Source organism: Pyrus communis, chromosome 12 (assembly GCF_963583255.1).
Source record: "Pyrus communis chromosome 12, drPyrComm1.1, whole genome shotgun sequence".
In the NCBI taxonomy this organism is placed as follows: domain Eukaryota; kingdom Viridiplantae; phylum Streptophyta; class Magnoliopsida; order Rosales; family Rosaceae; genus Pyrus; species Pyrus communis.
In genome coordinates this window covers 849339-871971 of record NC_084814.1, presented here as the reverse complement: position 1 = coordinate 871971, position 22633 = coordinate 849339, and the positions used below count along the sequence as shown (strand labels likewise).

At 35.9% G+C, this 22633-nt stretch overlaps 4 protein-coding genes across 4 annotated transcripts; all 4 read left to right on the top strand.

Annotated features, from left to right (window-relative positions):
- The first annotated feature begins 2681 nt into the window (after positions 1–2681).
- LOC137709784 (uncharacterized) lies at positions 2682–4729 on the top strand. Its single transcript, XM_068448768.1, has 4 exons — positions 2682–2794; positions 3349–4093; positions 4193–4276; positions 4387–4729. Exons 2-4 carry the CDS (start codon positions 3397–3399, stop codon positions 4431–4433), a joined length of 828 nt encoding a protein of 275 aa, XP_068304869.1. The 5' UTR covers positions 2682–2794; positions 3349–3396; the 3' UTR covers positions 4434–4729.
- Positions 4730–8206: 3477 nt separating this feature from the next.
- LOC137710531 (catalase isozyme 1) lies at positions 8207–11845 on the top strand. The gene is made up of 8 exons (XM_068449575.1): positions 8207–8347; positions 8534–8630; positions 9399–9676; positions 10067–10843; positions 11028–11117; positions 11350–11417; positions 11497–11590; positions 11690–11845. The coding sequence occupies exons 1-8, from the start codon at positions 8333–8335 to the stop codon at positions 11747–11749; spliced, it is 1479 nt and encodes a 492-aa protein (XP_068305676.1). The 5' UTR covers positions 8207–8332; the 3' UTR covers positions 11750–11845.
- Positions 11846–13487: 1642 nt separating this feature from the next.
- LOC137709805 (uncharacterized) lies at positions 13488–15366 on the top strand. Its single transcript, XM_068448789.1, has 4 exons — positions 13488–13572; positions 14050–14794; positions 14892–14975; positions 15086–15366. Exons 2-4 carry the CDS (start codon positions 14098–14100, stop codon positions 15130–15132), a joined length of 828 nt encoding a protein of 275 aa, XP_068304890.1. The 5' UTR covers positions 13488–13572; positions 14050–14097; the 3' UTR covers positions 15133–15366.
- A 2505-nt stretch (positions 15367–17871) lies between these two features.
- Positions 17872–19499, top strand: LOC137711466 (uncharacterized). Its single transcript, XM_068450711.1, has 5 exons — positions 17872–18006; positions 18156–18207; positions 18406–18549; positions 18946–19098; positions 19214–19499. The coding sequence occupies exons 2-4, from the start codon at positions 18174–18176 to the stop codon at positions 19020–19022; spliced, it is 255 nt and encodes an 84-aa protein (XP_068306812.1). The 5' UTR covers positions 17872–18006; positions 18156–18173; the 3' UTR covers positions 19023–19098; positions 19214–19499.
- The last annotated feature ends 3134 nt before the right edge of the window (positions 19500–22633 follow it).

The following is a 22633-nucleotide window of genomic DNA, read 5'->3' as shown; positions in this document are numbered from 1 at the left end:
CAATATTTTTTTTGCTCCAATAGTTTTGGTTTAAGATTTTAGTTCGAAATTATTAAATAATGAATTTAGGCTAAATTCATTTTTCCGGTAACTTTTTGTTTTGAATAAAATTTATGTAGATTCTGAGAAAAGTTGAAAGATTCACTAAACTGACCCCATGAATCATGTATTTATAGAGTTTTGATAAATTTTGATTTAAATACTTTTTTAATTGTTTCATCCGTTAGATTTAATTTTGAGCTGTTAAATCTCTTCTTCTTTTTTACCATTAGATTTGATCATATTTGATCTCAGTCATTGGATTTAATGTATTTAACAATTAAATAGGTTTGAATATGGACAGTTGGATCAACCAACGATCCAATAATTGAAATCATTGGATCGAAATATAACGATCCGGCATTTTCTTCTTTTTTTTACCATTGAGCCGTTGGGCTCGTTTTGGTTGGCCGACATTTTCTTCATGGGCAGGCCCAACTTCCTGTCAGCCCTCATGCGTCTCATGTGTTGGACACGTCACCTTGCTGCGACCACCACTTTTATGGGTGTGTCCACGTACATAAGGTGGGCCAACATTTTAACTTCGCCGGATTCTAGGTTAAATGTGCTCAAATTTTAAGTTTTAAAACTTACTTTAGGCCAACCCATTGGAAAATAATTGGGTTAGTTTAAACCTAAATTTTAAATTTTAATGTAAGAATTGAAGATGATCTTAGTATAAATAGAAATTCCTCGATTAATTTATGAACCATACAGAACCCAAAGCACATATTAGCCCACACGATCAGAAAAGTAAAGTGACATCCCCCAATCTAAGTAGCAAAAAATAATAATAATAATTTAAATTAAAAAAAATAGAAAAAGAGATTTGAGAGAATCAGTGGGGGATGGGGGGTGATTCTAAAATGGTGACGAAGGCTGATGCAGCAAATGGAATCAGAAATTCTTGGAGGGATGAGTAAAATAAGGAGGGATGGTTGGTGGCCCGGCACTCACCATCTCCCACTTTAGACAGAAGCCAGCAAAAGAGGTCCTATTCTCAACATTTTTAACCAGTTTTTCTTGTCTATTATTTGACCAAACCATGCAAGGATTTAACTACATTGGAATAACAACGTTTACATCTTGGAGAAGATATAAAGCCTAACTGATTTACTTGTATTCTTATGGCGTATGCATTGCTAAAACGTTATAATTGTCAAGTTTAATGTCTTTCAAATAAGTTCAGAGAAGTATATGAGATGTATTTAGAAAGAAAGTTGAGTCTTAATCAAATTAATAATTGAGGTTGTCGTACATTATTAATAGACTTAATGCACACAAGCTTTTGATTGTGTCTATTAACTACAAATTTGTGAGATATCCTTTAGAAACTTTAAGACACAGATGACTTTTGGAAGTGCCAATCAAATTTGGACACCAGTTGACACGCCAAAGACATTATACCTACAAGCAATAAAATGGGTTTTAAGAGGAAGATATCATTGATCCAAAATGGCACAAAGTCACACGTCAAATCTCAAAAGTTCCCATTAATTCTCAAAATTACCAAATTAATCTAAAATGGCACAAAGTCACGCGTCAAATCTCAAATGACACAATGCCGCTCCAAAATTCGAATTGGAACTACATATGGTTGATCTCTCACAAAAATGGTTTGTAAACAATATAGTACAAAATTTTAGATGTAACCGTGCTTCCCAAAACAACTGGATTTTTCATATCAATCTTGGCAAAAGCAGCATCGTATTCTTATTCCCCAATCCCTTTAGGGTCATACAAACATCCATGCTCTATCTGGTGGATGAGTACTTAGTAGTTGCTAGTTGCTACCACTGTATCTTGGAGGTCATAAAAGGTAACATCATCAAATTTCTTGTTGAGAGGGTACTCAATGCCTTATGAGCAATAGCTATGCTTTGCTGGTTAGATAAGTTGAAATTACGCTCTATCTTCAACCTCTTGAATCAGGCAATGAAATCATATGTAGACTCATGCTCATATTGTTTCACTTTGATCACGTCACTGATAATCACTTCGAACTCGATCCAATAGACCTACTCATAAAAATTTATCTCCTTTTGTCTCCAAATGTGAATCAAATTGGCTGGTAGGTTGGAGTATTCAGCTAGATGTTGCCTTATCAGACCCTTTTAGGTTAATGTCATATGCTCGACCTTCTGCCACTTGGGCTAGTGGAATCCTCATTGGGCCTTACTTGGCTTGATAAGCCCGCCAACTCTATTGAGTGGAGGTGCCCAACTCCTGGGTCATCAGGAAGAAATTTTTCAATGTGATCGATACATGGGGTGGTATACTACGTGTTACTATACAAATGATAAGATACGTGTAATAAAAAGTTAATAACTTAAAAAATAAAATTTTCACCACTTCTATTAAAACACGTGATGTATCACTTGTATTCCTGTCACAATGAAAATTTGCCCACGTGAGGCACCGCAAACATGAGAACACGGGCGTAAGAAAAGGATAATTCAAGTTGATGGTCTCTAGCATCACCCTTGAAAAAATCAAGAGTTAAAATAGGTTAAATAAGAAGACAGTTGTCAAAAGGAGGGGTTGAGTCACAGCGGAGGCTGGGCAGTGGCTCTTTCGGCACAGCGTGGTCCCTCGTATATTTAATCAAATTTTAAACGTTTTGACCTCCACCTTTGGAGCCAGTTTTCCTGTTTTGAACTCTCTCCTTTCCTGAGCCAAGCCTGAGAGTGAGATCCATTGCCCATACCACTTGCAGTTGCAGATCTCCACAGCTCCAACTTCTTCACCTCCAACGGTAATCCAATACTCTCTCTCTCTCTCTCTCTCTCTCTCTCTCACAGAGATGGCAGATATGTGTTACTTAATCAAATGATTGAATCTTGTTCAACTTAATTTCTTATGGCTCTTGGAGTGTTACCCAGCTCAGATCTGTAGTGATTGTGATACTGTTGCTCTCAGTTTAGTCCATAGAATTGCGATATGAGTTCCTCTTTCGTTCGAATTTTTTACATATCTAAATCGGACTCGCGGGCTCATCTATTTTGGTTTTCTAGTGAGTAATTAGTGAATTTGAATTGTTGAAATATAGTTTTATTATTTGATTGCAGAAAGTGAATCTTGTAAGTTTGAGATTACTTTCGTTATGGACGGAATTTACAAATTCAGCATAGATTGTTGCTTCCATGCTGAAAATGTTGCAGTTGCCCCTATAATAATTGTTTTAGTCTTATACACAAAGGGCATCTGAAAACCTTAGCTTAAGATACTGTGCTGTAGCTTGATAGTAATATCTGCAACAAGGATGCATGTATTGATTTCATCTTTCATTTTTATGTAATGCCTCTGCAGCCAGAACCTTAATTCCAAGCCAAGTTGGTTCTGCTGGTCCCTCGAATAATGAACTCGAATCTCAGCAACAATGCACTGGCCAACATTGTGCTTGGTTCATCTATGTGCCATAAGCAATCCACATTACCGGTAAAAAAGGTGGCGTTGAGAGATGTACAGAACGATAATAGAAGCTGTACGCCTAGTTATCCTGAGAATTCTTTTCTAGGACGGCTGCTCGCAGATCCAAGTAAGGTTTCTGGAACTAAGATACTCAGCCCTGAGTTTGCGCGGAGCCCTCCTTGCCACCAGTTCACGAGAATCAGCGATCCAAGTGATCATCTCATGCATGGTGGGGTTGTGAAGAAGTTAGATTCGGAGCTAGGAAAGCGAAGAGCTCAAGGTGTTAAGGAAGATTGTCTAAATTTCAAACGACATTGTTCGCAAAAGCAGCCAGACCTACCTAAAGAAAGAAACAAGAAGCAAGAGTTAGAGCCATCTTGTATACCTGCATTTTCACCAACGCATTGGGCTTCTCCGATTAAATTCTCACCTAATAGACCACCAGTTCCCAATTTTCTTAGAAAGTCTAGTAATGGCCTTCCAGCTGCTCATTCCAAGCACCTTAGATTTACTCCTGAATCTGAAGTTCCCCAATCAGTTCTTTCTGAGAGGAACCGTGATGAGGAAAGGACAGAACGGTTTCTACATCTGCAGAACCTCTTGAAACACTTTGACGAGTCTGATCAGAGCGAATATCTCCACAGTATGTCACTGTCTTCTGGCAATGCCTTTTTAAGATAAAATTTTGCTCTACTAAATGTTTCCAGGACTGAAAATCTCTTTGTTCTGAATGTGTTATCAGTGCTTCGTTGTTTACCTTCATCCGAGCTTAGCAGACATGCCATTGAGCTAGAGAAAAGATCAATGCAGCTATCAGTTGAGGAAGGTAATCCTATACAAATGTGTGCTATGATTCACAGTTTAATGCTTGCTCTCGGATCCTCCCTTTGATTTTTTTAATTAAATAACTTCTAGTAATCAATGCATATTATGCAGCAAAAGAGATCCAAAAGATGAAGGCTCTAAATATATTGGGGAAGTGAAAAGCATTCAAAACACATTTGTATCGTTAGCTGTGAAGTTCATATCGAGAAACTGACGCTGGCTCATCTATTGCAATATGTCACTCATGGCGTTTTCTCCAACAAGAGCAATAGGTAGGGTTTTACTCTTACCTGTGTACTATCTCAATTCAATTCGTCACTGCACCGAAATTGTTCAGACTACATGTACCTTTGTTTTCACATTTTTGGTGTCTTTTCTACGGCAGAAGAGGTTGTAATGCTTTGCTTCAGTTTTGGTTAGGTTTGATGTTTTAGACAAACAATTTTTTATATAATGATAAACTAGAAATCTCACGGGCAGAGAGACTTGTATGTCAAGTGATTAAGAGCGTTTATTCTTGTTTTGAGGTTTTTATTTAAATATCATTCTCCAGTATCGTTTGTATCAAAAAAGAAACGTCACACATTCTATACACGTGAGAATGACAATTGCTACACGAGATATCGAGAGTTTAAATTGGACAATAGTTGTTTAATTATAGACCAATAAAAAGAAGAAAAATCTAAATGAGCTTCTGTAGCGAAGCAAGGGCCACGAAAGTGTGATTTTTTCTGGCGGGTGTTTGATGTAGCAAAATTGGTGTGGGCGAGAGAGGCACAGGCGTTTGTGGCTAGTCTTACCTCACGGCCCATTCCAACCTTATCAGCATATTGGCAGTATAGGGCAGCTTTCACACACTACTTTTCTAATATTATTTTTTGGAAGTTTTTTGGTAACTGTGTAGGCCCATTTAGTTTTTGCGTTGTCAGTTTGCTAATTTGGTTATCATGTTTATTTTTAATTTATTTGTTAATAATCAATTTTGTTTAAGATTTTTAGAATTATGAATGGATTCTGTCCTAGATTAAGCTAACAGAGTCCAATACGAGGATATCTAGTTTATCCCGGAATCGGACAGTCATTGTGCAGTTACAAAGAGCACACGTTTCAAGGTGTTTTGGTATACGTGGCGACGTAGGAGTGGGCAATGTCACCGGCATCAGTGGTTGTGCATAGATGTTAGCAAAACACCAAAACTAGGATAAGGAAGGATGAATGCATGACGTTCTCAATTATTCACATTATTTTTTATCACCTCGATCTCTGTCTTTTTGCAATTACCATACAAAATATCAGCGACGTTTCGCAATATATCGCATACCTGCACGCTAATATTAGTTCTTGTCGTTTGAATGATTTTGCGCTTGTACCCAATTGTACGTTGGGTGGACTTATGTATTTATGTAGGGCTGCAAAAAATTCCCAAAAATCTCAAACCAAATCGAAAAAATTCCAAATCCAAACCGAAATTATCTTAAGTTTTGGTAATCCTGTACCGAAAAATACCGAAATATTCGATATGGGATTGGTTTTCAGATTTCATTTTTCGGTAATCCTGAAATCCCGAAATCTTCTTTTCCTTTTGCTTTTGGTTCGTACTTCCCATGCTATCAAAGAACAAAGTGTGCAGAAAAGCAAACCGCAATATCAATTATATATTATTAAAATAATCAAAATGTGTTGAAAAGCACATGAATGTTGTGTGTTGTCTAAATTACTATCAAGCAAACTGCAAACAAAGCCTATTGTATAATATTAAAATAAGAAAAGTTTGCAGAAAGATGTCTAAAGACTCAGACTCTTTAGACAAAATGTCTCTCCCATCTTTGCCTTCGCCAAAGTCTCCATCTCTGCCTTCGCCAAAATCTCAGACTCTTTCCGTCTCTCCTCTCAAATTCGAAGACCTACCCATCCTCTCACAATTAGACTCCGGCCAACTCTCTCCACTTCGGCCACCATCACACCTCATTGCTTCATCCCCACCTCTGATTCTCTCCAGCGATTCTCTATATGTGTGGGGTTTCAAATCAAGGTTAGGGTTTCAAATTGGGGCTTAGGGTTTCGAATTGGGGGCTCAAGTTAGGAGAAAGACGAAGGTTTGACTATCTCTGCACTCTATCTCTCTCTTTCGACCTTCAATTTTTATCGATTCACCACTGTTTCTGATTTTAAATTGGGGATTTAAATTTTAAAATTTTAATGCAGGTTCAGATGATTTCATGTTCGATTTCGGGAAATCCTGAAATACTAAAAATATTTCGGGAATACCGAAATTTTGGTTTGGGATCGGTCCTCAAATTTCCATCCCAAAAATAGTCGGTTTGGGACTTGATATGCCATTTTCGGTTCGGTATCCCATACCGAACCAACCCTATATTTATATTTGAATTTAATAAAGTGTTGATTTGCCATTCAATATTACGGTTTAATGATATTCATCTTTATTTGTAAGTGTGAGGTTTTATGTTTGAATCTCTTAGATGACGAATTCAATACCAAATTAGGTTGCTCATTGTATGACTTAGTTGAACTTCATCATCTCTTAATATAAAATATATCGTTTTACTTAAAAAATAAATAAATAAATAAAGTGTTGATTCATTATATTTTTTAAGTGGATATTGTAGCATATGCGGCACTCTTTTTCTTGTTTCGGTATGTTTTTATATATAGTTTTGCTTCGAAAAGATTTTACAGAAGCCCACATTATTAATCTCCAGTGATATATCAAAACTAGGCAAAAATGTTTTATAAAGACTAATGTAGCATGTTGCCTGCTCAATTGACAATTGTCTTCTAGAAAAAGTTTCACTCCAATGATCAGGCGAACTAAATGGCAAAATTATATTTCTTTCATCGATAATATTTATTTTTATCTTTTAGTTCTGTCATCTTTCTCCACTTTTATTACGAAAATATATGTGGGTGCCCTATTTTGCCTACTTTGAGGGAATACGCAAAATTTTACATACTCAACTGCTTACACCATTAGAGCTAATTTTTGCTCATGTCCTTACACGATTGAAGATGTTCTAAGACAACAAGCATATCCAATGAACTTTTGAATGAGCTTTTAACTAGATTTAGAGAATGTAGAAATTTAATCTCTAATCACACTCCATGCTAAGAGCTTCTTTAAGCGAAGATAAAATTGAGAGACAAACCCAAATATCTTCTTCTCCAATGATGTTGGTACAAATTTTGTGAAATTAGGTTGATTTTCTTTGACGAGACAATACTATATATATTTTTAAGTTATTAGTATTATTAAGGGGAGTGGAAAGGTTCAAAACTATTGCAAGGATTTACGGAAGAATGGAGTTTCAAACCATAACTCATGAATGAAAAGCCAAAACCATGTTAGCTTGAATGTTGGACTACATGCAAAACAATCCTATAAACTAGAGAATTTGAGCTTAAGTAAGAGGGACAACAATGGTGTCGTGGTCGATTAACTTGACTATGGTGATTTTTAGATGAATCAGATCAGAAACAAAGTTTACATATTAACAAAACTCATAATCACCCATCAATGTTTCAAAATGTGTTCTATTATAGAAAGAAAACTAAAAATAGAGAAACTCATGTAACTTGATATGTGATAAACTCTAACCGAGAGAAGAGGAAAATGATGTTGTACATGTAAAAAGAAACCAATTTTTCACACACCAATTTTAGCATATAGGCACACTTTTTTATTTTATTTTATATAGTTATTATTGAATTGAATAAACCACACATAAACCTTGTCTAATATTTATAATTTTGCCATGTAAATGCTCCAAAATTCCGTTTCAAGGGACTTGGCGATAATCATTCCGACTCGTCACGATAAATTGGAGAAGATACGTAGTGAACTTCCAGCTGTGCGTGTGGATAAAAATAACGTGAGGCTGAGAGCGGAAAATGGTAATTTCACACAAAAGATTGAGCCACGCCCACGGCCCATACCCAAAGCCGAAACTCAGCGTTTATAAATCCCCCAAATTTGCTTTCATTTCCTCTGCTCTCCTCTTGCCTTCTCCATCAAGCTATCTCTCTAACCTGACCTTCCTCCATGGATCCTTACAGAGTAATACTCTAATCTTAATCTTAATCTTTCTGGGATTTTTTTCCTTTTTACTTGTTTATGCTCTTAATTTGATTTATTTAAGGTTTGATTTTCTTGTTGAATTACTTTTCTTGTTTATTTTCTTGGCAACCAAACAGAGCCCTCTCTAATGGATTTGGATTGGTTTGTTTTTGTGTGTTGTTGCAGCACCGCCCTTCAAGTGCTTTCAATTCCCCGTTCTGGACCACCAATTCCGGTGCTCCAGTTTGGAACAACAACTCTTCTCTGACTGTTGGACCCAGAGGTGATTTAATTCTTAATCCACTTTTGATTTATCTATTTATTTATTTTCTTTTGACGGATTTTCAATTGCAATTTTGCATTAAAGTTTTACATTTTTGTGTTTTTTTAGTCGCACATCGCTTTTCAAGCACCTTGTGAATAATCATATTCATGTTTTGATGCTGTTATCTGTGTATGCATATATATATATATATATATATATATATATATATTGTGTGTGTGTATCTGTGTACACACAAGCGCACATATATATGGCTTACGAGAAAGTTTCGATAGTCTATCTACGTGTTATTGTGAGCTGCAAGATGACTTTTTGGATGTTTGTATCATTACCAAGTCGAACATGATTACTATTTTGAAACTCTTGTTGTTTTTGAGATATATATATACATATATATATATATATATGTATATATTTACTTATTTATATAGTTTGTATTTGAAGTTAGAACTTTACCTATTTGACATTTATGTTTAAATTTCTCAATTATAGTTCTCAGTCTGTTGGTTTTCAATGAATTCTTGCGGGTCCCTTTTTTTCATTGCTTCTCGGGTTGTCAAGATGGATTTTTTGATCGTCTGGTTGCCTGAAACTAAATAAAAGTTACTATCTTTACAAGGGAGAGCAGTCATGTATATTTGACATACTTTATAAAATGTATAACCGCTAGTTTCATTCTTATCACATCTTTTGCATGTAATCGGGATGGTTGATTATGTCGAGTTGAGTAGATGCAGTTAAGAATTTAATTCTTTGTCTACTTGTCAGGTCCAATTCTGCTTGAGGACTACCATCTGGTGGAGAAACTCGCCAATTTTGATAGAGAACGGATCCCAGAGCGTGTTGTCCATGCTAGGGGAGCCAGTGCAAAAGGTTTCTTTGAGGTCACCCATGATATTTCTCACCTTTCATGTGCTGACTTCCTTCGAGCCCCTGGAGTTCAGACACCTGTCATTGTGCGTTTCTCCACTGTTATACATGAGCGTGGCAGCCCTGAAACCCTGAGGGATCCTCGTGGTTTTGCAGTGAAGTTTTACACCAGGGAGGTGAGGTTTCAATGGCTTATTGATGTTTTATGACCTCTGGATAATGATAGTTGAGTTTTGACACGTCGATGATCGTAATTATATTCAACAGCATATTTATAGTTAAAAATACGCAGTGGTATCTCTAGTCACAGCTCCAGTGACAAATACTTAAGTCGTATTTAATTAACTGAAGCCAGTAGTCTTGTGACTTCCATGAAATATGGCATTCTTCCTTTTCTTTTCTTTTATTTTTTAAATATTGTTTTGATTCTGCAGATTGTTGATTTCTTTGTAACATTATTATTAACTGTTATTAACTCTTGGAAATCATTTGGTCCTAATGTTGTTGTTTGTTTATACATGCATTCCTTTCTTTGCTCATGCTGTGACTTTATTTTTCTTAAACAGGGTAATTTTGACTTGGTGGGAAACAATTTCCCCGTTTTTTTTGTCCGTGATGGAATGAAATTCCCGGACATGGTCCATGCTCTAAAACCGAACCCTAAGTCCCACATCCAAGAGAATTGGAGGATCCTTGACTTCTTCTCCCACCATCCAGAAAGCCTGCACATGTTCACCTTCCTATTGGATGACCTGGGAGTTCCACAAGATTACAGGCACATGGAAGGGTCTGGTGTTAACACCTATACTCTTATCAGTAAGGCCGGGAAGGCACACTACGTGAAATTTCATTGGAAACCCACTTGTGGAGTCAAGTGTTTGTTGGAGGATGAGGCTATTAAGGTTGGAGGAGCTAATCACAGCCACGCTACCAAGGATCTCTATGACTCCATCGCAGCTGGCAACTACCCGGAATGGAAACTTTTTATTCAGACAATTGATCCTGATCATGAAGACAGATTTGACTTTGACCCACTTGATGTTACTAAGACCTGGCCTGAAGATGTTCTTCCCCTGCAGCCGGTTGGCCGTTTGGTGCTGAATAAGAACATTGATAACTTCTTTGCAGAGAATGAACAACTTGCTTTCTGCCCTGCCATTGTTGTCCCTGGTGTCTACTATTCAGATGATAAGTTGCTCCAAACTCGAATCTTCTCCTATTCCGATACTCAGAGGCACCGTCTTGGCCCGAACTATCTGCAGCTCCCAGTTAATGCTCCCAAGTGTTCTCATCACAACAATCACCATGAAGGATTTATGAATTTCATGCACAGAGATGAGGAGGTACTTTTGCTCTTTTGAATTTCTTTTCCAAGTACGATACCACTTTTTCCCTCAATTGCTGACGCTTATTGAATGTCTGTGCCTTTTTACACTTGCATTGCTAAAGATTCAGACATGTGCTTAAATTTTCACTTGTTTGTTCATCAAAGTTTTCTCTGCTCAGATGCCATACTGTTTTCTGTAGGTTAACTACTTCCCATCAAGGTATGATCCTGCTCGCCATGCTGAGACCTTCCCAATTCCTTCTAATATTTGCACTGGAAAGCGTGAGAAGGTCAGTTTGTATCAATGTAGAAGAATTCATTTAAATTTCCCTTAGTTTTCCCATGTTCTTGTTTTCTGTGTTTTTCTTTTTACTTGAAACTTGAAAGCACTTGGAATGTAAAAAGTTAGATACATGCATGAATGCTTGTTGCATTTCTGAATCCTTTTGGTGCGCTGCACATCATGATTCATGTAGCAACTTTGCGTTTAATTTGCGTATGTTGGTTTTGTTGGATATGCAGTGCGTCATTGAGAAGGAGAACAACTTCAAGCAACCCGGAGAGAGATACAGATCTTGGGCACCCGACAGGTCTGTCAACCCTATAATGTCTCTATGTGGAAGTAATTGTATTTAAACGTCATGTTCATAATCTAAATGTTCATTGCAGGCAAGAGCGATTCCTCCACCGATGGGTTGATGCCCTATCCGACCCTCGTGTCACCTATGAAATTCGCAGCATTTGGATCTCGTACTGGTCTCAGGTGAGTGCATACGTGCAAAGTATTCGCATTTGTGAATTGGTATATTGCATGTGATTTCGTACTGGAATATGATGTGTGCTGGTGGTAATTGAAATGCAGGCTGACCGATCCTTTGGTCAAAAACTGGCATCTCGTCTGAACGTGAGGCCGAGCATTTGAGGGCGATGCCAATGCAAGATGTTTGAGTTTCGAGAAGACATAGTGAAAGGAAAATGTGGGAGGAGAGAAATCAAATGTTAAATTGGTTTATCCTTGTGTTGTGATACTGTCATACTAAATTTCGCATGTAAAAATAAAAAAAATTAAAAAAAATTAAAAAAATTAAAAATTAAAAAATTAAAAAATTAAAAAATAAAAATAGAAAAAGAGATTTGAGAGAATCAGTAGGGGATGGGTGGTGATTCTAAAATGGTGATGAAGGCTGATGCAGCAAATGGAATCAGAAATTCTTGGAGGGATGAGTAAAATAAGGAGGGATGGTTGGTGCCTCGGCACTCACCATCTCCTCAACATTTTTAAGATTAACCAGTTTTCCTTGTCTATTATTTGACCAAACCATGCCAGGATTTTACTAGATTGGAATAACAACGTTTACATCTTGGAAAAGATATAAAGCTTAACTAATTTACTTGTATTCTTATGGCGTATGCATTGCTAAAATGCTATAATTGTCCGAGTTTAATGTCTTCCAAATAAGTTCGGAGAAGTATATGAGATATAGTTAGAAAGAAAGTTGAGTCTTAATCAAATTAAGAATTGAGATTGTCGTACATTATTAATAGACTTAATGCATACAAGCTATTGATTGTGTCTATCAACTACAAATTTGTGAGATATCCTTTAGAAACTTTATGTACCTACAAGCAATAAAATGGGCTTTAAGAGGAAGATAGCATTGATCCAAAATGGCACAAAGTCACACTTCATATCTCAAAATTACCAAATTAATCCAAAATAGCACAAAGTCACACGTCAAATCTCAAATGGCACAATGGCCCTCCAAAATTCGAATTGGAACTATATATGTAAACAATGTAGTACAAAATTTTAGACGTAACCGTGCTTCCCAAAACAAATGGATTTTTCATATCAATCTTTGCAAAAGCAACATCGTATTCTCATTCCCCAATCCCTTTAGGGCCAGACAAACATCCATGCTCTATATGGTGGATGAGTACTTAGTAGTTACCACTGTATCTTGGAGGTCATAAAAGGTAACATCATCAAATTTCTTGTTGAGAGGGTGCTCAATGCCTTATGAGCAATAGCTATGCTTTGCTGGTTGGACAAGTTGAAATTACGCTTCATTTTCAACCTATCATGTAATGAAATCCTCTGAAGACTCATGCTCGTATTGTTTCATTTTGGTCTGGTCACTGATAATCACTTCGAACTCGATCCAATAGACCTACTCATAAAAATTTATCTCCTTTTGTCTCCAAATGTGAATCGAATTGGCTGGTAGGTTGGAGTATCCTGCTAGATCTTGCCTTATCAGACATTTTTAGGCTGATGTCATCTGCTCAACCTTCTGCCTCCTGGGCTAGTGGAATTCTCATTGGGCCTTAATTGGCTTGATAAGCCCGCCAACTCTATTGAGTGGAGGTGCCCAACTCCTTGGTTTACGTAAATTTATCACGCGAGATGTCGTAAACATGAGAAGACGGGTGTCAAAATGATAGTTTGAGTAGATAATCTTTCTAACATTACTCATTAAAAAATCAAAAGTTAAAATTAGGTTAAATGAGAAGACAGTTGTCAAAAGGAGGGGTGGAGTCACAGCGGAGGCTGGGCGGTGGCTCTTTCGGCACAGCGTGGTCCCTCGTATTAATCAAATTTTAAACGTTTTGACCTCCACCTTTGGAGCCAGTTTTCCTGTTTTGAACTCTCTCCTTTCCTGAGCCAAGCCTGAGAGTGAGATCCATTCCCAATACGACTTGCAGTTGCAGATCTCCACAGCTCCAACTTCTTCACCTCCAACGGTAATCCAATACTCTCTTTCTTGCTCTCTCACACACACACAGAGATGGTAGATATGTATTACTTAATCGAATGAATGAATCTTGTTCAATTTGATTCCTATGGCTCTTGGAGTGTTGCTCTCAGTTTAGTCCATAGAATTGCGATATGAGTTCCTCTTTCGTTCGAATTGTTTACATATCTAAATCGGACTCGCGGGCTCATCAATTTTGGTTTTCTAGTGAGTAATTAGTGAATTTGAACTGTTGAAATATAGTTTTATTATTTGATTGCAGAAAGTGAATCTTATAAGTTTGAGATTACTTTCGTTATGGACGGAATTTACAAATTCAGCATAGATTGTTGCTTCCCTACTGAAAATGTTGCAGTTGCCCCTATAATAATTGTTTTAGTCTTATGCATCTGAAAACCTTAGCTTAAGATACTGTGTTGTAGCATGTATTGATTTCATCTTTCATTTTTATGTAATGCCTCTGCAGCCAGAACCTTAATTCCAAGCCAAGTTGGTTCTGCTGGTCCCTCGAATAATGAACTCGAATCTCAGCAACAATGCACTGGCCAACATTGTGCTTGGTTCATCTATGTGCCATAAGCAATCCACATTACCGGTAAAAAAGGTGGCGTTGAGAGATGTACAGAACGATAATAGAAGCTGTACGCCTAGTTATCCTGAGAATTCTTTTCTAGGACGGCTGCTCGCAGATCCAAGTAAGGTTTCTGGAACTAAGATACTCAGCCCTGAGTTTGCGCGGAGCCCTCCTTGCCACCAGTTCACGAGAATCAGCGATCCAAGTGATCATCTCATGCATGGTGGGGTTGTGAAGAAGTTAGATTCGGAGCTAGGAAAGCGAAGAGCTCAAGGTGTTAAGGAAGATTGTCTAAATTTCAAACGACATTGTTCGCAAAAGCAGCCAGACCTACCTAAAGAAAGAAACAAGAAGCAAGAGTTAGAGCCATCTTGTATACCTGCATTTTCACCAACGCATTGGGCTTCTCCGATTAAATTCTCACCTAGTAGACCACCAGTTCCAAATTTTCTTAGAAAGTATAGTAATGGCCTTCCAGCTGCTCATTCCAAGCACCTTAGATTTACTCTTGAATCTGAAGTTCCCCAATCAGTTCTTTCTGAGAGGAACCGTGATGAGGAAAGGACAGAACGGTTTCTACATCTGCAGAACCTCTTGAAACACTTTGACGAGTCTGATCAGAGCGAATATCTCCAGAGTATGTCAGTCTTCTGGCAATGTTTCTTTAAGATAAAATTTTGCTATAGTAAAATTTTCCAGTACTGAAAATCTCTTTGTTCTGAATGCGTTATCAGTGCTTCGTTGTATACCTTCATCCGAGCTTAGCAGACATGCCGTTGAGCTAGAGAAAAGATCAATGCAGCTATCAGTTGAGGAAGGTAATCCTATACAAATGTGTGCTATGATTCAGAGTTTAGTGCTTGCTTTCGGATCCTCCCTTTGATTTTTTTAACTAAATAACTTCTAGTAATCAATGCATATTATGCAGCAAAAGAGATCCAAAAGATGAAAGCTCTAAATATATTGGGGAAGTGAAAAGCATTCAAAACACATTTGTATCGTTAGCTGTGAAGTTCATATCGAGAAACTGACGCTGGCTCGTCTACTGCAATATGTCACTCATGGCGTTTTCTCCAACAAGAGCAATAGGTAGGGTTTTACTCTTACCTGTGTACTATCTCAATTCAATTCATCACTGCTCCGAAATTGTTCAGACTACATGTACCTTTGTTTTCACATTTTTGGTGTCTTTTCTACGGCAGAAGAGGTTGTAATGCTTTGCTTCAGTTTTTATTAGGTTTGATGTTTTAGACAAACCATTTTTAATATAATGATAAACTAGAAATCTCACAGGTAGAGACTTGTACGTTAAGTGGTTAAGAGCGTTCACTCTTGTTTCGAGGTTTTTTATTCAAATATCATTCTTCACTATCACTTGTATAAAAAAAAGTAATGTCAAACGTGCTATACATGTGAGAATGACAGTTACTACACGAGAAATCGAGAGTTTAAATTGGACAATAGTTGTTTAATTATAGACCAATAAAAGGAAGAAAAATCTAAATGAGCTTATGGAGCGAAGCAAGAGCCATGAAAGAGTGATTTTTTTTTTTCTGGTGGGTGTTTGATATAAAAAAAATTGAAGTGGGCCAGAGAGGCACAGGCTTTTGTGGCTAATCCCACCTCACGGCCCTTTCCAACCTTATCATCATATTGGCAGTATATGGCAGCTTCCACAGACATTACTTTTCTAATATTATTTTTTGGGAGTTTTTTAGGTTACTGTATTGGAGCATTTAGTTTTTGTGTTATCAGTTTGTCGATTTGGTTATTGTGTTTATTTTTAATTTATTTTGTAATAATCAATTTTGTTTAAGATTTCTAGAATTATGAATGGATGCTGTCTTAGATTCGTCAACGGAGGCCAATACAAGAACTAAATTAGTCAAATTGAAAACACGTGGATTAAATTAATTTTTTATTAAGATAATATATTTATATTACTGGTGGTCATTATGTTATGTTACACAATGAGTCAGTCAATAAAATTTAGTGTCAACTCGTCATCTACAGAAGTCGAACTTAATAGTCCTGCTTTATAATTAACAAAAGTATTACTAAATTGTAGTACGAAGTGATACTGTTCGTTTTTGTAAAAACTAACTAAAAGCATCTTTAAGAGAAAGCACTAAATTTTTGTTAAACGAGCAAGTGAACTGTATCAAAAAAAATTGTAGTAGCTACTTAGTTTAACTTTTTATATAGAAATTTTAAGAGACTTTGAATATTTTATTATTAACAAACCCAATCTACTTGTTTCATAAAAATAAAAAATAAAATAAAAAAAATAAAAAAAACTCTACTAGTTTTATTATTATTTTTAATATTTAACGGGTGAATATTATTCTCTACTAAAACCTGGTGGATGACTTTTGTTCATTAACAGTGTCCACCCGGTTTTGCCCCTCTCTCATTTTTCTTCCGTGCGTGCGTCTCCTCAGTTCCACAGATTTGAAAAGTCTTCCTGACCAATTCAACCCCAAAAACTTCCGAGACTCCTTCCACGGATACTTGAATGGCTTACTCTGTTTTTATAGGAAGGATTTATCCATTTACGTCAAGTTTGTAGATTGACACGGCTGGTAAACAATAGAGCGAAGAAAAAAGAGAATTGTAGGGTTTTACTTTGTTTTCGTCGGGATTGGATAACAATGTGCCAGTTGAACAACTGCTTATAAAAATATGTTTGAATACATGTTTATCTTGGTTAATTTTCTGACTATGGTTTCTTACAGGCTGGTGCTCATACTGTATTATAATATAAATAATATAATGTATATTCCTATATTGATGGATTATAGTATAATGCATGTTTATGTTGGTAAAAGTAATATTGGAATGATATTTCATGTCTCCTCTTTTTCTATGCCAATTACATGATTATAGTTCCTCTTTTTGTTCAGCTCTAAACCCCTCTCCCCTCGTAATTATTGAATTCCTTACTAATGATGTTTTGGCTTTTAGTTAAATTAGGTCAGGAAAAGTTCTGTACTTGCTGACTTTTGGAATGATAATTATCAGTCGACTACATAGATATATTGAATTTATTATAAACAGTTATGTAAAATAATGAAACATAAAAAAGAAAAACAACGGAGATACTGCACAATTAAAATGAATCAGGGATTATATATTAGTATTTAAGCTATATAACGCTTATGGATGTGTACCTCACCTCGTTGTGTCAAATAAAATATCGTTGTATAACAAAATGGATCTTATACTCATGTGAAATTTGGATCTACTTCAAATTTGTCATTAAATATAATTGGGGTTTAGTATATTTTTCATCATTTTGTAGATTTTTGCCTTTTAACTTTCTAGGTGTTGGAGAAATTTTTTTAGTATGTTTTATACAATTCTTAGATTAAATTTCTGATTTTGGTAGTGATACGCCAAATTCAAATTTGAAAAGAAAAATATATATTACACATCACATGTGATTTGTTGTTTATGTGGTAAAAAAATAGGATGTCTTTATACTCACACTGAAGGGTGGAGGAATTTTGAGATTAGGGTAATGAACTGCTTTGGAGCTTAAGGTTGTTGGTTGAGAAGTTAATAAGCTTTTTCTAAGGCCCGGTTTTAAGTTTTGAATTCTGCCCGACCGAAACTGAAGTCTATTTCATCTGCTTGATACAGGTTTTAGGGGTTTGTGGACAAAGTTTTCGGACGGTGCTTTCCCCATGATGAGCCTCACTGGACAATAGATGCTGTAAATAGTAACCTTTGAACATCGTGCTCTATTGGATTGATGAGTAAGTGATTGAAACAGATTCTGTAAATCAATGTTGGTGGAGGTGTTGTTCTGCAGCCTCAAGAAGAACAGAGCAATGTGTTTGAAATAAGGTCTGACTGAAACTTTTCTCTTAAATTTTGCATTTTTTGAGTTTTAAGCCATTCAAATTGGTTTGTTAAGTAGGAATAAAAATACCGGTTAAACAAAGATTACTAATTACTAACCAAATTCACATTTGTCTACATTAATCTTTAAGTAGGTAAACCAGACATCAATCATGGGAATAGATCCAGAGGCTTTTTGGCCTGGAGGTAACTATGAAGGTTCACATTATTATTTATCAAAGACTTCTGATTCAAATTCACAAGAGGGTAATTTTAGTGGTGGTAATAGCCCTTTTTAGCCCACTTTGAGTAATGATTTTGGAATTATAATGTTTGATGGTTATTTTGTGTTTCGGTTAAAGCATTGGTCCATCTCATTTTTCATGGATGTGCTCACTGGCTCAGCTTTCAAGGGGAACCCAGCAGCGGTTTGCTTGCTGGAGGAAGACAGAGACGACCAGTGGTTGCAGGTTTTGGCTGCCGAGTTCAATCTCTCTGAGACTTGTTACTTGACTTGGCTTACTGACTCGGGCTCAACTCCTCCGTTTGGTCACATATTCCTTTCTCCATCTTTTTAAGTTCTTCATTTTTCCCTGTTATTAATTTTATGTTTTCTGTCCCTGTGTTCTTTGTTCAAAGGTTGGTTGGTTGTCTTCTTTTTAATCTTTTAAATTTGTTGCTATCATTCTGTCTAGCTTTTTTGAATCTCCGATTGTGCATCACCTCGGGGTTGATTTTCATACTTTCTCATTATTTTTTTGGGGATATTAAGTTACTTCTTTTTAATCTTTTAAATTTGTTGCTATCATTCTGTCTGGCTTTTATGAATCTCCGATTGTGCATCACCTTGGGGTTGATTTTCATATTTTCTCATTATTTTTTTGGGGATATTAAGTTACTATCAATTTCTGTCAACATTTATTCATATTAATTGTTCTATGGCAGGCATTTGCAGTTGGATTGAAGAAACTTGGAACCGTGGAAGTTTAGAGCCTTCCCTTCTTCAACACTGTGAAGGTTAAGGTTGCTGACGCACATGCAATTTCGGATGCTGCTAACAAGCTTGGATTAAATTTGAGAGCAGTAGACTCGAGCACTGTAAGTTTTTTATTTTCGTGAGTCGCTTGCATCAGTTATTTCATTAAATGTTCTATAGGACGGAGGATGGAGTGCTTTTACTTCATGAGGTTACTGAATGTTAAACTCCTTTCAGATCACTGCTTCGTTTGACAAAACAACTACCTTAGAGGATGTTGACAAGCTTTTCAAAGCTTTTGCTTTGAGCAAGCCTATAAGTGTTTCATATATTTACCATAAAGTTGATATTTTCAATTTATTATACTGTTAAACTTGCTGATGTAGAAGAGTTAATTTCTGGTAGGCAGATGATTATAGTGTTGTTCCTATTATGCATAAGGTTGTGGTAATAATATTGTGAGATTTTGTGTCTGCATAACTCCAGGAGTGATTTTGATAATTAGAAAGTAATCTCTCAACTTCTTTGTGATTATAGTTGCTTTGATGCTGTCATAGGGACTTTTATCATATGTTCAAATTGATTTTGATATATCCATTTTCTGTTTAGTATTTATAACACTCTTTGCATATTTACATGTTAAAAACATTATCTATAGTTATATTTTCGCTCTCGCAACAATGTGCGGGTAAAATTTACTGGTTGCTTTCTAAATTTCAAGAATGATTGCTCTTTTGCTATAATTAAATAGTCTTTGACAACATTTATTAGAGATAAATTTTTTAAATTTAACTTTTTATTTTTAATTTTTTAACAAACGATATTATCAACATTAAAAAATAGAAGGTGGACTTAGTTTTATAATGAGTTAACAATAATGTGGTTCAATTTGCCTTTGGCGAGAATCGAGCCTAAGACCTCTCACTTATAAGTGAGAAGGAATACCACTAGACAGTAATATTGTGTGGCTAAATTTAACTTTTTAAAATAGTAGAAACTTTTCAGTGTGTTGAGAATACGGCTCAGTTTACTAGTGTCATAATATTATTAACTGACAGAAAAGGGTAAATTGTAGCAGTGATCCTTCAACTTTAATCAAATTGGAGAAATGATCCCTCAACTAAAAATCCATTACCATTGGTCTCTCAATTCATCAAAATGTGTAGTTATGGTCATTTTTGTCAACTTCGTCAAAATGAGTTATGTTGGAAAGATTATTGCTACAATTGGGGTCCCTCAACTCATCAAAACGTGTAACTATGATCATTTTCGTCAACTTCGTCAGAATTCTGTTAAAACAAGTAATGTTAGAAGGATCATTGCTACAATTAGGTTAAAGTTAAGGGACTATTGCTCGAATTGGGTTAAAGTTAAGGGATCATTTCGCTAGTTTGATTAAAGTTGAGGGACCAATGGTAATAGATTTTTAGTTGAGAGACCAATGGTAATGAATTTTTAGTTGAGAGATCATTACTCAAATTGAGTTAAAGTTAAGGGACAATTGTTACAATTTACTCGACAAAAAATTTATCCCATAATAAAATGACACTTGATGCACAAAACTATGTTTCTGACCCATTAAAAATTTCTTCTAAGAGTTTTGATTGTTTTATATAAATCTTCAAGAGATGCCTCTAATAAACCACCAAAATGGGGTGTTCTAATTCAAGTTTTCAAAGCGTAGGAGCGGACAATGTCACCCGGCATCAGTGGTTGTGCATAGAAGTCAGCAAAACACCAAAACTAGGATAAGGAAGGACGAATGCATGACGTTCCCGTTCTCAATTATTCACATTGATTTTTTCCACCTCGCTCTCTGTCTTTCTGCGATCACCATACAAAATGTCACCGACGTTTCGCAATATATCGCATACCTGCACGCTAATATTGGTTCTTGTCGTTTGAATGATTTTTCGCTTGTACCCAATTATTAATATAATTATATGTTAGGTGGACATATATTTTTATATTTGAATTGAAAAGTATAAAAATAAGATAATTTGGTGTTAAGTCACGATCACAATCACGTCATGAGTAATTGCCATGCCATGGCTATGAAAGAGAGAGACAGAATATCTGGTGGTGAGATTGGATGCAGCACCTTCTTCGAGCTTGCAAGGAACCGTCTGCAGCCAAGCTTTGGAGTGAAGGAAAGGAATGCCCCGCGGGTTCATGGAGGTGCAAGAAGAGGGAGAGAGAGTCTGATTTGGAGGAAGAGAGGAAGAAAGCAAAGCAGCATGGAGGTGCAATAATTCCACGGTGGAGAGAGAGAGGCTGAGAAGTCACAACAAAGACGAGATGAAATTGGGTGGTTACTGCCTTCTGGGTTGTAGAGAGAGAAAGAGAGAGAGAGAGAGAGTTGTCTTTAGAAAGCAAGCACCCATGTGCTTGATTGATCAACTTTTGTCAGCCACACTTTAATTATTTTAATAATATAATAATGACCCATTACACATTCCAACACATGTACATATCCAAAACAAATAATTAAATAAAAAAATATTAATTTAATTAATTCGGCTTGATTTTTTTTAATTCAGTTTGATCTTTTTTTATCTTGGTTCGGTGTTCGGTTTGATTTTTTTGGATTTTTTAAATCCATCCCTAATTCCAATGATAAAGCAAATTAAGTGGCAAAATTATATTTCTTTCATCTATAACATCTTATTTTATCTTTTAGCCTTGTCATATTTCTCTACTTTTATTATAGAGATATATGTGAGGCCCTATTGGCCTACTTTGAGAGAATAGGCAAAATTTGTCAATTGCCTATTACGTTGGAGTTAGTTTTTGACTATGTGACTCATTAAAATGAATTCTCTTCCTAACACGATTAGAGATATTCTAAGACTAAAAGCATATTCAATGGACTTTTTAATGAGCTTTTTTAACTAGATTTAGAGAAAATGTAAAAAATTTAATCTCTAATCACACTCCACATTAATAACTTGTTAAGCGAAGATAAAATCGAGTTCCCACTTTGATTTGTCATTTAAGCGAAGACAAACTCAAATATGTTCTTCTCAAATGTGGGTACAAAATTTGTGAAATTGGGTTGATTTTCTTTGATGAGACAATACTCTAATTTTTTAAAAATTATTATTATTATTAAGAGGAGTGGAAGGGTTTGAAAACTATTACAACAATGAGTTTTAAACCCAGGGCTCATGAATGAAGCCAAAATCATGTTCGCTTGAATGCTGGACTACATGCAAAACAATACTATAACTGAGAGAAGAGAAAAATGATATTGTACATGCAAAGATGAAAAGCATTCAAAACACATTTGTATCGTTAGCTGTGAAGTTCATATCGAGAAACTGACGCTGCCTCGTCTACTCGGCGTTTTCTCCAACAAGAGCAACAGGTAGGGTTTTACTCTTACCTGTGTATTATCTCAATTCAATTCATCACTGCTCCAAAATTGTCCAGACTACATATACCTTTGTTTTCACATTTTTGGTGTCTTTTCTATGGTAGAAGAGGTTGTAATGCTTTGCTTCAGTTTTGATTAGGTTTGATGTTTTAGACAAACAATTTTTTAAATAATGTTATGTTACACAATGAGTCAGTTAAGAAAATTTAGTGTCAACTTGTCATCTACGGAAGTCGAAACTAATACTCCTGCTTTATAATTAACAAAAGTATCCTTAAATT

Excerpts from the sequence above, each read along its gene's own strand:
- LOC137709784 (XM_068448768.1), top strand. The coding sequence starts at position 3,397 with ATGAACTCGAATCTCAGCAACAATGCACTGGCCAACATTGTGCTTGGT. Across the intron at positions 4,094-4,192 it reads TCAGAGCGAATATCTCCACA|TGCTTCGTTGTTTACCTTCA; the intron begins GTATGTCACTGT and ends ATGTGTTATCAG. Across the intron at positions 4,277-4,386 it reads GCAGCTATCAGTTGAGGAAG|CAAAAGAGATCCAAAAGATG; the intron begins GTAATCCTATAC and ends CATATTATGCAG.
- LOC137711466 (XM_068450711.1), top strand. The coding sequence starts at position 18,174 with ATGGGAATAGATCCAGAGGCTTTTTGGCCTGGAG. Across the intron at positions 18,208-18,405 it reads AGAGGCTTTTTGGCCTGGAG|CTTTCAAGGGGAACCCAGCA; the intron begins GTAACTATGAAG and ends TCACTGGCTCAG. Across the intron at positions 18,550-18,945 it reads GGGCTCAACTCCTCCGTTTG|GCATTTGCAGTTGGATTGAA; the intron begins GTCACATATTCC and ends GTTCTATGGCAG.
- LOC137710531 (XM_068449575.1), top strand. Across the intron at positions 9,677-10,066 it reads TGAAGTTTTACACCAGGGAG|GGTAATTTTGACTTGGTGGG; the intron begins GTGAGGTTTCAA and ends TTTCTTAAACAG. Across the intron at positions 11,591-11,689 it reads GGATCTCGTACTGGTCTCAG|GCTGACCGATCCTTTGGTCA; the intron begins GTGAGTGCATAC and ends ATTGAAATGCAG.
- LOC137709805 (XM_068448789.1), top strand. The coding sequence starts at position 14,098 with ATGAACTCGAATCTCAGCAACAATGCACTGGCCAACATTGTGCTTGGT. Across the intron at positions 14,795-14,891 it reads TCAGAGCGAATATCTCCAGA|TGCTTCGTTGTATACCTTCA; the intron begins GTATGTCAGTCT and ends ATGCGTTATCAG. Across the intron at positions 14,976-15,085 it reads GCAGCTATCAGTTGAGGAAG|CAAAAGAGATCCAAAAGATG; the intron begins GTAATCCTATAC and ends CATATTATGCAG.